The 16,533-nt window shown below is 39.7% G+C and overlaps 1 protein-coding gene across 2 annotated transcripts in view; it reads right to left on the minus strand.

Annotated features, from left to right (window-relative positions):
* Positions 1–16,533, minus strand: part of cacul1 (CDK2 associated cullin domain 1) — a 200,462-nt gene that overhangs the window by 79,973 nt on the left and 103,956 nt on the right. For both annotated transcript variants that reach the window (XM_073027866.1, XM_073027865.1), the window contains exon 5: positions 7,457–7,559. In XM_073027866.1, coding sequence (XP_072883967.1) covers positions 7,457–7,559 — 103 coding nt within the window. The remainder of the gene's footprint in view (positions 1–7,456; positions 7,560–16,533) is intronic.

Here is a 16,533-nt window from a genome sequence, read left to right on the forward strand (position 1 = left end):
TCTTGTTTGAATCTCCCCTACTCTCAATGGAAAAAGACTATCCATGTCAACTCAATCTATCCCCCTCATTATTTTAAATACCTCTATCAAGTCCCCCTTCAACCTTCTACGCTCCAAAAAATAAAGATCTAACTTGTTCAACCTTTCTCTGTAATTTAGGTGCTGAAACCCAGGTAACATTCTAGTAAATCTTCTCTGTACTCTATTTCGTTGACATCTTTCCTATAATTCGGTGACCAGAACTGTACACAATACTCCAAATTTGGCCTCACCAATGCCTTGTCCAATTTTTACATTACATCCCAACTCCTATACTCAATGCTCTGATTTATAAAGGCCAGCATACCAAAAGCTTTCTTCACCACCCTATCCACGAGATTCCAACTTCAGGGAACTATGCACCATTATTCCTAGATCACTCTGTTCTACTGCATTCTTCAATGCCCTACCATTTACCATGTATGTCCCATTTGGATTATTCCTACCAAAATATAGCACCTCACACTTATCAGCATTAAACTCCATCTGCCATCTTTCAGCCCACTCTTCTAACTGGCCTAAATCTCTCTGCAAGCTTTGAAAACCTACTTCATTATCCACAACGCCACCTATCTTAGTATCATCTACATAATTACTAATCCAATTTACCACCCCATCATCCAGATCATTAATGTATATGACAAACAACATTGGACCCAGTACAGATCCCTGAGGCACACCACTAGTCACTGGCCTCCAACCTGACAAACAGTTATCCACCACTACTCTCTGGCATCTCTCATCCAGCCACTGTTGAATCCATTTTACTACTTCAATATTAATACCTAACAATTGAACCTTCCAAACTAACCTTCCATGTGGAACCTTGTCAAAGGCCTTACTGAAGTCCACATAGACAATATCCACTGCTTTACCCTCGTCAACTTCCCTAGTAACCTCTTCAAAAAATTCAATAAGATTTGTCAAACATGAACTTCCATGCACAAATCCATGTTGACTGTTCCTAATCAGACCCTGTCTATCCAGATAATTATATATACCATCTCTAAGAATACTTTCCATTAATTTACCCACCACTGACGTCAAACTTACAGGCCGATAATTGCTAGGTTTACTCTTAGAACCCTTTTTAAACAATGGAACTACATGAGCAATATGCCAATCCTCCGGCACCATCCCCATTTCTAATAACATTTGAAATATTTCTGTCAGAGCCCCTGCTATTTCTATACTAACTTCCCTCAAGGTCCTAGGGAATATCCTGTCAGGACCCAGAGATTTATTTTATATTCCTTAACAGCGCCAGTACTTCCTCCTCTTTAATCATCATAGCTTCCACAACTTCCCTACTTGTTTCCCTTACCTTACACAATTCAATATCCTTCTCCTTAGTGAATACCAAAGAAAAGAAATTATTCAAAATCTCCCCCATCTCTTTTGGCTCCACACATAGCTGTCCACTCTGATTCTCTAAGGGACCAATTTTATCCCTCACTATCCTTTCGCTATTAATATAACTGTAGAATCCCTTTGGATTTATTTTCACCGTACTTGCCACCAAAGCAACCTCATATCTTCTTTTAGCTTTTCTAATTTCTTTCTTAAGATTCTTTTTACATTCTTTATATTCCTCGAGCACCTCATTTACTCCATGCTGCCTATATTTATTGTAGATATCTCTTTTTTTCCAAACCAAGTTTCCAATATCTCTTAAAAACCATGGATCTCTCAAACTTTTAACCTTTCCTTTCAACCTAACAGGAACACAAAGATTCTGTACCCTCAAAATTTCACCTTTAAATGACCTCCAGTTCTCTATTACATCCTTCCCATAAAACAAATTGTCCCAATCCATTCCTTCTAAATCATCCAACTTGATGTTTTCCAAAAGCTCCAGCACATCCTCTTTCTTAATATCTACATACTCAAGCTTATCAGTCTGCTGCAAGTCATCACTACAATCACTAAGTTCCTTTTCCATAGTGAATACTGAAGTATTCATTAAGTACCTCTGCTATTTCCTCCGGTTCCATACACACTTTCCCACTGTCACACTTGATAGGTCCTATTCTTTCACATCTTACCCTCTTGCTCTTCACATACTTGTAGAATGCCTTGGGGTTTTCCTTAATTCTGCCTGCCAAGGCCTTCTCATTGCCCCTTCTGGCTCTCCTAATTTCCTTCTTAAGCTCCTTCCTGTTAGCCTTATAATCTTCTGGATCTCTAACATTACCTAGTTCTCTGAACTTTTTGTAAGCTTTTCTTTTCTTCTTGACTAGATTTGAATAGACTCCATTAGAAGTCTTACACTAACCAACAGAGCACTGTGTACTTATGATGATGGTAAAGGGAGGTTTTATGTTGGTGCAGTATTTCACATTCCCCATCATGGAAGTAATTTAACTTACTCCTTGAAAAGAGTTCACAATGTGGGTAAATATTATGAGAATACTTCAAGATCTTTAAGTAACCCACCAAAACATGCTATTGTTATGAATGGTACCGGGAAAGGAAAAAACTTAATCAGTATGTCATCAAGGGGGAAACTACTGGGCTTGTCCAGAAGGGGTGACAGAAACTTCTGGATTGTGGTTTCAATGCTTACGAGAATTGTTTGTTGTCTATTTTGCCTGTTAATAAAGATTCTTTTCTGCAGTATGCATTGGTGGGATGAACTGGTTATATAGCAACAGCAGCCATAAGTTGTACCAAGGGTTAGAAAGAGTGTCTTTTGGAAAGTCACAATGTTGCAATTGGGGATGTGACTTTAAATTTGACTATTGGAGGATGAACTTTGCCTCAACCAGCAGTGGAGAAGGTGGCGGAGAACCTTGCAATCCAACGAACTGATAGATTGATATTTGTGCGACTATGTTGTTACTAAGTTGCCATTGATTCCTCATTTAACTGCAGACTAGACACGAGTTGTGGAGGAGGCAAAGAAGATAATCCATCAATGGACTAAACATACAGAAGTTATTAAGATGCATGTTGATAAGGCAAATTAAATACCGAGTGACTCAGACTTTTGAGATAAGATTTGGAATTGGGGATCAAATGTTCAAATACATCCATGAGTGAGGATAATATCACATGCAGCTGTACTACTAACTTTATGTATACTGATAATTGTATTGTTTAATGGGTATCAACTTAGAAAATGGAAGTCTGAAATTATGCAAAAGGTACAGGGTAATGATTTTTGTAATATCGAGAAAAGAGTGACCGGTATAAGAATTGTATGAATTTAATAAATAAATATTATAATGTAAGTGCAGCATGTCTACTGGGGATCCATAGCAATCCATGGCAATCCTACAGTTAATCAACAGAATAGAGGAGGATAGTGATCCTAAGAGGAGGGAGATGTTAAGAAAGAACAACAGTCTACAAATCAGCGAATTTGAATCAATCAAGGACAGTGGAAGCAGACAGATTAATTGCCTTTGTTCTTGCTGTGTGCTTGGAGATGGAGGCTGCCATTTTGTGAAGAGACACTGTTCTCCATTTCGTGAGCTTGACGTGCTGGGCTTGATCAATGTTTTAAAAAAGACACAATGATTCCTCAGGTAATCTCCTGGACTGGTTCCAAATAAGAAGTTGAGATGTTCTTTGATTGGATATAACATACAGGCTTGTAAATGTTGAGGTTGGTGCCTGCCTGAAGTGATCTGAGCTTGTTGCTGATTGAAACAAACAGCCATAAATTATCAATTGTCATTCGCTGGGAAGATGGCTTGGAGCAGAGCCAATAACAAGGTGTTAAAGGTCAGACACATGACCTGTGGCCAATGACACTGGAATGCAATATTTGAATTGATAAGAACAGATGCTTCAAGTATGCTGGCAGCGGTAACCATCGCAGATACAAGTGTGAGCGATCCTGCGTGGAACACACGGCAAATTAATCAGGACTACGAGGAATGCCTGGGCAGCATAGACTCCTTTGCCCGGGTAATACCTTTGCTATTCTTTGACTATTCAGGAGAGTCGGGGATACTTAGTGGGTGTACACACAAGGTATTTAGTACATGAATCCATGCACTGAATTTAAACAATAAAGGTACTTGTCTGTAAGTACAGATCTCTCTGTGCTTCATTGATCATTGTTACAAGGGGTAATTCTTAAAACAAAACCATCCTATCAACTTGTGATGATAACGATCTACAGAATTTAGTGCTGGAAAATAGAATTAAAATGGCTCTTTCTTGACCACACAGACATGTTAGCTACTTCTGTCATACATTTTTTATGTTCCTACGAGATTAAAGACTTTTTCAGAAACTGAAGTGAAATTTGGAGCTGAAAATAAGAATGCATTGCCCTCTGGGATCTTTAACATCCATCTGAACTATTAAATCAAACAACCACCTGCAAATTGAAGTTTCATTCAATTGATTACACTACTTTATCATTTAATATCTCCTCACTGGTACATTAAAATGCCATCCTATATTAAGCAGTCAAAGCTATAGTGTATTGAACTCAAGCTTCCAAGTTGTAGTCACAGTGTAACTGTCTCAGACAAATTAATACACCAGACAGCCAAGGAAAGGGTCAATTCACTCCAGTGGTCATCTTTACAACATTAAGGACCCTCTGCATTGCAGCCAAATCTTACTGGAGCTTGAAGATGCAGGACAATCAAACTACCTCATCTGCCAAATTATTTCATATGTTTATATGGCAAAAGTATCCATGTTTTCACTTAATTTGTGCATAATAATTCAGCTACATTTATCAATACATATTTTGTTAACACATCCTCAATCGACTGTAGACTGTATCCTAGTTTTCCTTTCAGTAGAACCACTTCTGTCCATCTTATCTGTACATTGTCTTTAATACAGGCACTTCTCTTCTGAAATGTAATGGACAAAATTGTGCACCAAATTTGGATGCTTTATTTTTAAGCCCTTAGCAAAACCACTAAAGATATTTTCTCAACAATTCTGATATTGTACTCAGTTTTTCAACCTTATCGTAATAGCTTTCTAAAGTTATAATGTGACTAGTATTGTCAAGCTATTATTTCCTCTCAAACTATCTAATACCACGGCTAAACCTTTCACTACTGACTTATTTTTGCCAGCATACAATATTTTACATTTGGTGCCAAATACAATACCGACCCAAATCCATCTTTGAAATACTGAGTACATCTCCTGCTCTCTTTCCTTTCAGTTACAGAGAAAATAAACCTGCAATACAGTGATCAGGAGACTTGTCATTTATTTGGAAGATATCCTTCTTGCTTCTAATTTACAGTGAAATTTAGATCATTTTTGTCACAATAGCAAATATATAGCTAATCTTTTAGATCTAGAGGTACATCAATAAGTGTATGGGACATTGGAAAAAAATGTTGAATTTCCCCATGGGGATGAATAAAGTATCTATCTATCTACACACTAAATGAACAGCAATTTTAGTTTAGAGAAGGAATCCAACTGGTAAAATGGAAGCCAGGTCAAATGAAAGCTCACTAACTAGTTTTCTTTTCTAAATGTGATCTATTTTTGTAGCATAGTAATTTTTATACCTTGCACAGTACTGCTTCCACAAAACAATAAATCTCATGACACATATCGATGATAATGAACCTGATTCTGATTCTGATTCTAATGAAAGAAGCAAAGCAAACTGATACAAGTGATTACATAAACTGAAATATCTAACTTTTTGTTAACAAGGTGGTACTTCAAATTGATGCAAATCCCACAAGTAGTATTACTGCGTCTTGGCAAGCATACAGTGGTATGCAAAAGTTTGGGCACCCCGGTCAAAATTTCTGTTACTGTGAATAGTTGAGTGAGTAGAAGATGAACTGAACTCCAATCCAAGTCATAAAGTTAAAGATGAAACATTCTTTTCAACATTTTAAGCAAGATTACTGTATTTTTTTGTTTTGTACAATTTTAGAGTGAAAAAAAGGAAAGGAGCACCATGCAAAGGTTTGGGTACCCCAAGAGATTAGAGCTCCCAGATAACTTTTACCAAGGTTTCAGACCTTAAATAGCTTGTTAGGGCTATGACTTGTTCACAGTCATCGTTATAAAGGCCAGGTGATGCAAATTTCTAAGCTTTGTAAATACCCTGACTCCTCAAACCTTGTCCCAACAATCAGCAGCCATGGGCTCCTGTAAGCAACTGCCTAGCACTCTGAAAATTAAAATAAATGATGCCCACAAAGCAGGAGAAGGCTATAAGAAGATAACAAAGCGTTTGCAGGCAGCCGTTTCCTCAGTTTGTAATGTAATTAAGAAATGGCAGTTAACAGGAACGGTGGATGTCAAGTAGAGGTCTGGAAGACCAAGAAAACTTTGCGAGAGAACTGCTCATAGGATTGCTGGAAAGGTAAATCAACACCCCTGTTTGACTGCAAAAGACCTTCAGGAAGATTTAGCAGACTCTGGAGCGGTGGTACACTGTTCTAATGTGCAGTGACACCTGCACAAATATGACCTTCATGGAAGAGTCATCAAAAGAAAATCTTTCCTGCATCCTCACCACAAAATTCAGCGTCAGAAGTTTGCAAAGGAACATCCAAACAAGCCTGCTGCATTTTGGAAACAAGTCCTGTGGACTGAAGTTAAAATAGAACTTTTTGGCTGCAATGAGCAAAGGTTTGTTTGGAGAAAAAAGGGTTCAGAATTTCATGAAAACAACACCTCTCTAACTGTTAAGCACAGTGGTGGATTGATCGTGCTTTAGTCTTGTGTTGCAGCCAGTGGCACAGGGAAAATTTAGAAATAGAGGGAAAATTTAGAAAAATAGAGGGAAGAATGAATTCAATTAAATACCAGCAAATTCTGGAAGCAAACATCACACTGTCTGTAAAAAAGCTGAAGCTGAAGATGAAAAGAGGATGGCTTCTACAACAGGATAACAATCCTAAACACACCTCAAAATCCACAATGGACTACCTCAAGAGGCGCAAGCTGAAGGTTTTACCATGGCCCTCACAGTCCCCTGACCTAAACATCATCAAAAATCTGTGGATAGACCTCAAAAGAGCAGAGCATGCAAGACGGCCCAAGAATCTCACAGAACTAGAAGCCTTTTGCAAGGAAGAATGGGCGAAAATCCCCCAAACAAGAATTGAAAGACTCTTAGCTGGCTACAGAAAGTGTTTACAAGCTGTGATACTTGCCAAAGGGGGTGTTTCTAAGTACTGATCATGTAGGGTGCCCAAACTTTTGCTTCAGGCCCTTTTCCTTTTTTGTTATTTTGAAACTGTAAAAGATGGAAATAAAAAAAGTAATCTTGCTTAAAATATTAAAGAAATGTATCATAATTAATTTTATGCCTTTTGGAAATCAGGCCACCTTTTACTTGCTTAGCTATTCACAGTAAGAGAAATTTTGACCAGGGGTGCCCAAACTTTTGCATGCCTTTAGAATTAACCCAAATCTGCCATAAAACAAAGATACAAGAATTATCAACACTACTTACGCATTAAGGTAGGAACGTGCTTTTCTGCAACCTGTTCTGTAAACAATTTTATGAGGTCATCTCTCAAATCTCTGTTAAGTTTGGTTTCAATGTAAAATTTGTTCTGCAAAGTGAGAAAAAAGTTGTCAGCAGGATTCAATGTTGTAAGTAAAGAGAGCAGTTTTGTAAGTGGCTCATTAACATGGGCCTCTGTCTTTTTATGACTGGCATACATTTTAGAAGTTCTGGAAATTTCTGCATGATTTTCTAGCCATCGATTTATCAAAGTTCAAAGTAAATTTATTAACACGGTACATAAACCGTAAGTAACCATATACAGCCAGAGATTTATTTTCTTGTGGGCATACTCAGAAAATCTAAGAACCAAACTAGAATCAATGAAAGACTGCACTCAATAAGATGGGCAGACAATCAATGTGCAAATACAAAAGGATAAAGAAATAGGAATAATAAATAAATAACAAAAACATGAAATGAAGAGTCCTTGAAAGTGAGTCCATAGGTTCTGGAACAGTTCAGTGATGGGGCAAGTGAAGCTGAGTGAAGTTAACCACTCTGGTTCAAGAGCCTAATGGTTGAGTAGTAATAACTGTTCCTGAACCTGGTGGTGTGAGTCCTGAGGCTCCTGTACCTCCTTCCTGATGGCAGCAGTGAGATGAAAGCATGACCTTGGTCATACTGGGTCATGCAGGCATTTCCTTCCTTTAAATGCCTCACTACTTCATGCCAGTCCATTCTCTACTGCCCATGAACATCAGTTTGGCCAACAATAACAGTGATTAATTCCACAGCTCTTCAAGTGTTTTGTTCTCATTTCCCCAATACCATCCAAAAAAGGCATTCAATGTATTGACTCATAGGTTGAGTGACCAGTAGATACTTTAGCATGATGTTTCTTTAGCTTTCTTTAATGTGAAGGCATTAGATATGCAAGATGGAGAGCAATTACTTAACATTCTAATATGACTTTATTTATTGAGATACAGTGCAGAAAAGGCCTTTCCAGCCCTTCGAGTTGTGCTGCCCAACAAGCCCTGATTTAACCCTAACCTACTCACAGGACATTTTATAAACCTACTTACCAGTATGTCTTTGGACTATGGAAGGACACTGGAGAAGCTATATAAACCCACACACACCATGGTTAGGACGTAGAGACTCCTTACAAATGACTCCAGAACTGAACTCTGAACTCCAATACTCTGAACCGTAATACTGTCACGCTAACCACTATACTACCGTGGCGATCTCCACCATCCTGTCTTACCATAGAGTGTTGGGCAAAGAGACTAGAATGTTAGCTAAGAGTTTTATATCCAGGTTCTGAACATTATATCAGGGCATCAAAGGTTACAAGAAAAAGGCAGGAGAATGGGGTTGAAAGGGATAATAAATCAGCCATGATGGAATGGCAGAGCAGAGTCAATCGGCTGAATGGCCTAATTCTACTCCAAGGTCTATGGTTTTGCTTGACTAATCTGTGGAATATACTTAAATCTTGGAAATAAATCCCAAATTGTTGAAGGGGACTTTGCAGGTTCAACTAAATGGGAACTTCCCAAATCTTCTCTAGTGCCTGGGAGAAAATGACAAATTTCTTTGCCCAGATCTTCAGCAAGCCTACTAGATGTCAAGAGACAGATTCTCATTAAAGAGACATTTGAATTTTTATACAATGAAAATTATTTCACTTGTGTAGATATGAAATTTGAATCTGCTTTCCCATTTGCCAAAACTATGTTACACCTTTAACAACTTAGATTCAACATTACTGCACAAACTACGGCTATAACTTTATAGAAAGTGTGCTGACTGGCTGCATTACAGCCTGTACTGGAACACCAATGCCTGAGTGGAAAATCCTACAAAAGTTAATGGATTCAGCCCAGTACATCATGGGTAAAACCCTCCCATTCATTGAGCAAATCTAAATGAAATGTTGCCACAGGAAAGCAGCATCCATTATCAAAAATCTTCACCACCGAGGCCATGCTTGTTTCTTGTTGCTGCCATCGGGTAGAAGGTACAAGTGCCTCACGACTTGCGCCACCAGGTTCAAGAGCAGTTACTACCCCTCAACCACCAGGCTTTTGAACAAAAGGGGATAACCACTCATTTATTTTATGTCCGTTATTTATTGCTATTTAACTAGTATGCCCACAGAAGAATCATCTCAGGGTTGTATGTGGTGACATGAATGTACTCTGATAATAAATTTTACTTTGATTAGAATTCTGATGAAGCCCATGAATGGGTGTGAAAGACTTCACACTAAACAAAGATTAAAAAACTAAAACTAAATGAATTCCTACTGTATAATTCTAGATTTCAACAATCCAGAATTGATTTACCTGTACCATAACACAGATGAAATACTAATGTTTAGTTTTAGAAAGATTAACATCTTGATGTGATTAATTAAAAGTACATGATTGTGTTTAGATATTGAACTCTTTGACCCTATTCTGCTATTCTACTAGAACATGCCCTATTGTACTGCAGGAGAATTAAACAATTTGTAGGAAAATTAACTTAGGTGCACGTAAGGTAATTGGTGCCTAACTAATTATTGGTCTTTCCATGAAATCATATGGTCTTTCCATCGTCACATTAACAACAAACTTTTAAAGACCTAGCAAAGAGAAAGATTTTCATACTTGACTTCAGGGTACTTGCTTCAACATTAAATAGTGGTTTCAAATTATCCTATCAGCAATAGTTTCTTCACTAGTACTTTTAACATTTCCTTCCTTTTGACTACTCAGTACTACAAGTTCTTTTTTAAAAGGCACAAGGTAGGTTGCCAGTTCTACCGGTCTGTTAATGTACTGTAGTTCATAAATTTGACAAATGCGTTCAGACCATCTTGTTCCCAGATATCTGTAAGAACTCCAAAAATCTCATTGGAGAATCTGAGGTGGAGCTTTAAATTCCTAGGTATTATTATTTCAAACGACCTATCCAGGGCCAACACGTAAATGTAATTACAAAGAAAGCAAGGCAGTGTCTCTACTTTCTTAGGAGTTTGTGGAGATTCAGCATGACACCTAAAACTCTGATAAACCTATAGATGTGCAGTGCAAAGTAAATTGACAGCCTGCATCATAGTCTAGAATAAAAATACCAATGCCTTTGAATGGAACTTCCTACAAAAAGTAGTGGATATAACCAGTCCATCATGAGTAAAAACCCTCCCAACTACTGAGCACATCTACATAAAACGCTGTCGCAGGAAAGCAGCATCCATCATCAGGGGCGCCCACCACCCAGGTCATGCTGCCTTCCTACTGGAAGGAGGTACAGGAGCCTCAAGTCTCATGCCACTAGGTTCAGCAACAGTTATTAGCCCTCAGCTATCAGGCTCTTAAACCAAAAGGGATAACTTCACTCAACCTCACTTGCTCCATCATTGAAACGTTCCTACAACCAATGGACTCACTTTCAAGGACTCTTCATCGCATGTTCTCAATATTTATTGCTTATTTACTTATTATTATTGTTTCTTCATTCTGCATTTGCACAGTTTGTTGCCTTCTGTACTCTGGGTTGAACACCCTAATTGGGTGGTCTTTCACTGATTCTGTTAATAATTATTTTTCTATAGATTTGCTGTGTATATCAAAAAGAAAATGAATCTCAAGGTTGTATATGGTGACATACATGTACTTTGATAATAAAATTTACTTTGAACTTTGAAATCGGGCTTCAATGTTTGTATGCTTTTCATGGACTATCAGAATACTGTTCATTTTACTTTATAGAACATTTGCATTTTTGTAATAAAATTGGACACCATTGCCTTTGAAACACATTATGTTCGAGCAAAGAAAGGAATAGAGCAAAAGGATTTTAAAACCGCACTACAGATGAAGACTTCACGATCCAAATCAATTACAAGCAATCTGAAATAATCAACAAGTATTATTTTTTTCTGAGCCTTGCAAACTGAAAGGATTACTAGAGCTTTTGCCTGCAACAGTATTTGGATTCGACACTGACAGGCAAAAGCAGGACTGTGTCAGTTTGGAGTGGGGAACAATAAAGAGCTCATAAGTCAAGCAAAACTATAAATGGAGAAAAAATAAGCTCAAATTCCAACATCTTACAAAAGAAGTTACAATGAAAGTTCACTGGAATTTGGCAATTGTTGAATATCACACTTCTGACTGTCACAAAACCACAATAACCTTCTACTTGGGAATGCAGGAAAACACATAGTCTTAACAGAGATTTAAAATGGTCCAACTGCAAGTCAGTAGTCCTGCAATATTCACTCTATTCTATAAACAATGATCTGATAACACATGGGATCGAAGAGTTGAACAATATTGCCCCTGTGGCCATTCCCCTCAATAATATGTACACTGCTTTGGATACTGTTGAGGGGCTGATCACTGGGGGAAGCTGCAGGGACTGGGTCTTCGGCACTGAGTCTGGTGCAGTAACTCAGAAGGGAAGGGGAGAGAAGAGGACTGCAGTAGTGAGGGGGGACTCCAGTGCAAGAGAAATAGAGACAAGATTCTGTGGACATGATAGAGACACACGGGTGGTATGTTGCCTCCCAGGTGCCCAGAGTCAAGGATGTCTCGGATTGGGTCCATGGCATTCTGAAGGGGGGAGGGTGAGCAGCCAGATGTCCTGATACATATCGGCACCAATGACATAAGTAAGAAAAGGTAGGAGGGGGGGTCCTGAAGAGAGAATTTAAGGAGCTAGGTAGCAAGCTGAAAACCAGGACCTACTGAAAATAATCTTGGAATTGCTGCATGCGTCATGCACCAGTGAGGATAAGAATTGGATGATTTGGCAAATTAATGTGTAACTGAGAAACTGGTACAGGCATTAGGGGCTCAGATTTATGGATCACTCGGATCTCTTCTGTGGAAAGTATAACCTGTACAAAAGGGACAGGTTACACCTAAGCCACAGGAAGACCAAAATTCTTGTGGTCTGTTTTACTAGAACTGTTGGGGAGGGTTTACACTAATCTGACAAGGGGATGGGAAACTGAATGATAGAACTGAGGATGGGGCAGATGGTATACAAGCAGAGACAGTGTATAATGAGACCATCAGGAAGGACAAGCAGATGTTAAGTCAAAATTGTACACCATCTGGTCCAGGTGACTTATCTACCTTCAGACCTTTTAGTTTCATAGAACACAGAACAATACAGCACAGTACAGGCCCTTCGGCCCACAATGCACTGCCGACCCTTAAAACCTGCCTCCTATATAACCGTCCACCTTAAATTCATCCATATACCTGTCTAGCAGTCTCTTAAATTTCACTAGTGTATCTGCGCCTCCACCACTGACTCAGGCAGTGCATTCCACGCACCAACCACTCTCTGAGTAAAAAACCTTCCTCTAATATCCCCCTTGAACTTCCCACCCCTTACCTGAAAACCATGTCCTCTTGTATTAAGCAGTGGTGCCCTGGGGAAGAGGCACTGGCTGTCCACTCTATCTATTCCTCTTAATATCTTGTATACCTCTATCATGTCTCCTCTCATCCTCCTTCTCTCCAAAGAGTAAACCCTAGCTCCCTTAATCTCTGATCATAATGCATACTCTCTAAACCAGGCAACATCCTGGTAAATCTCCTCTGTACCCTTTCCAATGCTTCCACGTCCTTCCTATATTGAGGCGACCAGAACTGGACACAGTACTCCAAGTGTGGCCTAACCAGAGATTTATAGAGCATCATTACCCCGTGGCTCTTAAACTCTATCCCTCAACTTATGAAAGCTAACACTCCATAAGCTTTCTTAACTACCCTATCTACCTGTGAGGCAACTTTCAGGGATCTGTGGACATGTACCCCCAGATCCCTCTGCTCCTCCACACTTCCAAGTATCCTGCCATTTACTTTGTACTCTGCCTTGAAGTTTGTCCTTCCAAAGTGTACCACCTCACACTGTCAGGAAGCTGTCCTGACAAAGGGTTTCGGCCCGAAATGTCAACAGCGCTTCTCCCTATAGTTGCTGCCTGGCCTGCTGTGTTCCACCAGCATTTTGTGTGTGTTGTTGTTTGAATTTCCAGCATCTGCAGATTTCCTCATGTTTGCACCTCACACTTCTCTGGGTTGAACTCCATCTGCCACTTCTCAGCCCACTTCTATATCCTATCAATGTCCCCCTGCAATCTTAAACAATCCTCTACACTATCCACACCACCACCAACCTTTTTGTTGTCAGCAAACTTGCCAACCCACCATTCCACCCCCACATCCAGGTCATTAGTAAAAATTACGAAAAGTATAGGTCTCAGAACCGATCCTTGTGGGACACCACTAGTCACAACCCTCCAATCTGAATGTACTCCCTCCACCACGACCCTCTGCCTTCTGCAGGGAAGCCAATTCTGAATCCACCTGGCCAAACTTCCCTAGATCCCATGCCTTCTGACTTTCTGAGTAAGCCTACCATGTGGAACCTTGTCAAATGCCTTACTAAAATCCATGTAGATCACATCCACTGCACTACCCTCATCTATATGCCTGGTCACCTCCTCAAAGAACTCTAACAGGCTTGTTAGACATGATCTGCCCTTCACAAAGCCATGCTGACTGTCCCTGATCAGACCATGATTCTCTAAATGCCTATAGATCCTATCTCTAAGAATCTTTTCCAACAGCTTTCCCACCACAGACACAAGGCTCACTGGACTATAATTACCCAGACTATCTCTACTACCTTCTTTGAATAAGGGGACAACATTCGCCTCCCTTCAATCCTCCGATACCATTCCTGTGGACAACGAGGACATAAAGATCCTAGCCAGAGGCTCAGCAATCTCTTCCCTTGCCTCGTGGAGCAGCCTGGGGAATATTCCGTCAGGCCCCGGGGACTTATCCATCCTAATGTATTTTAACAACTCCAACACCTCCTCTCCCTTAATATCAACATGCTCCAGAACATCAACCTCACTCATATTGTCCTCACCGTCATCAAGTTTCCTCTCATTGGTGAATACTGAAGAGAAGTATTCATTGAGGACCTCGCTCACTTCCACAGCCTCCAGGCACATCTCCCCACCTTTATCTCTAGTCGGTCCTACCTTCACTCCTGTCAACCTTTTGTTCTTCACATAATTGAAGAATGCCTTGGGGTTTTCCTTTACCCTACTCACCAAAGCCTTCTCATGCCCTCTTCTTGCTCTCCTCAGCCCCTTCTTAAACTCCTTTCTTGCCACCCTATATTCCTCAATAGACTCATCTGATCCTTGCTTCCTAAACCTCACGTATGCTGCCTTCTTCCATCTGACCTGATTCTCCACCTCACTTGTCACCCATGGTTCCTTCACCCTACCATTCTTTATCTTCCTCACTGGGACAAATTTATCCGTAAGATTATTTTTTTAATTTTTTTTTTATTTTCCCAATAATCCTCTCTCTAGTAATGGTAACTTCACACATTTCATGACCCCTGACAGCTGGAAGTGCACAATACTGCTGCTGTCTTCTACAGTGAAGACAGATGCAAAATACTTACGCAGTTTGTCGGCTGTTTCATTGTCCCACTTTACTACCTCTCCAGCATTGTTTTCAATATCTATTCTCTTCTCTCTTTTACATTTTATGTGTCTGAAGGAACTTTTGGTATCCTCTTTATTATTGGCTAGTTTACTTTCATATTTCATCTTTACCTTCTTAATGACTTTTTAGTTACCTTCTGTTAGTTTTTAAAAGCTTCCCTATCCTTTAACTTTCCACTAAAGGAACCCTTACGAGGCAGTGATTGAATTCACCCCGTAATTTGAGAGGAAGAAGCTAATGTCAAACGTATCAGCATTAAAGTGGAATCAAGAGAATTACAAAGGCATGGGAGAGGAGTTGGCCAAAGTTCATTGGAAGTGGCATTGGCATGGATGATGGCAGACCAGCAATGGTTGGAGTTTCTGGGAGCAATTCAGATAGCGCAGATACATCCTAAAGAAGTATTCTATAAGGTAGGATAACCCAACCACATCTGACAAAGGAAGTCAAAGCCAACATAAAAGCAAAAGAGAGGGCATATAATAGAGCAAAAATTTGTGGGGAAAGTTTTCAAAAACCAACAGAAGGCAACTAAAAAAGCTATAAGGAGGGAAATGATGAAATATGAAGCTGGCCAATAATATCAGAGGACAGGAAAAGCTTTGTCAGGGATATAAAGAGTAAAAGACAGGCAAGAGTAGATATCAGATCGCTGAAAATTGATGCTGGAGAGGTAGTAATGGGGGACAAGGAAGGAAATAGAAGACAAAATGAATATGCATGTTGCATCACTCTTCACTGTGGAAGACACTAACAGTATGCCGGAGTTTGAGTGTCAGGGGTTATAAGTGAGTGCAGTTGCTATTACCAAGGAGAACATGCTTGGAAAGTTAAAAGGTCTGAAGGTAGATAAAGTCACCTGGACAAGATGGACTACACCCAAGCATTCTAAACAGATTAAATTAAGAGATTGTGGAAGCATTAGTAAAGATCTTTCAAGAATCACTAGATTCTGGCAAGATTCCACAGAGTGGACAATTGCAAATGTCACTCCACTCTTCAAGAGGGGAAGGAGGCAGAAGAAATGAAGTTATTGTCCAGTTTTCCTGACCTCAGTAGTTGGGAAGATGTTGGAGTCGATTGTTAAGGATGTGGTTTTGGAGTATTGTAGGCACATGATAAAATAGGCCAAAAACAACATGGTTTCCTTAAGGAAAAACCTTCCCTGACAAATTTATTGGAATTCTTTGAGGAAGTAACAAGGAGGACAGACAATGGAGAATCGGTAGGCCTTTGATAAGGTGGCACACTTAAATTGGCAAATTGTTATGTTTCCCCTCTCACTGTGAAATAGAGACATGTCTTTCTCCCTTATTAGGGAGAGAGAGAGCCTGTGGTATGTCAAATACCGGGTGAACAAGTAGTCTTTGGGGTACTGTGAGTCTGTGTCTTTATTGATGCTTTGCTGCACGCTTGAATGCTCGGTGGTGGGTGCCGATGTTTTTATTTGCTGGTAGGAGAGGGGGGATTGTTGCTTTGCTGCTGCTTATGCATGGAGGAGAAGCTGGCGGGGGAGGGCTTGGGGGTTCTAACATTTAA

The sequence above is a fragment of the Hemitrygon akajei genome, chromosome 23 (genome assembly GCF_048418815.1).
Source record: "Hemitrygon akajei chromosome 23, sHemAka1.3, whole genome shotgun sequence".
Lineage (NCBI taxonomy): Eukaryota > Metazoa > Chordata > Chondrichthyes > Myliobatiformes > Dasyatidae > Hemitrygon > Hemitrygon akajei.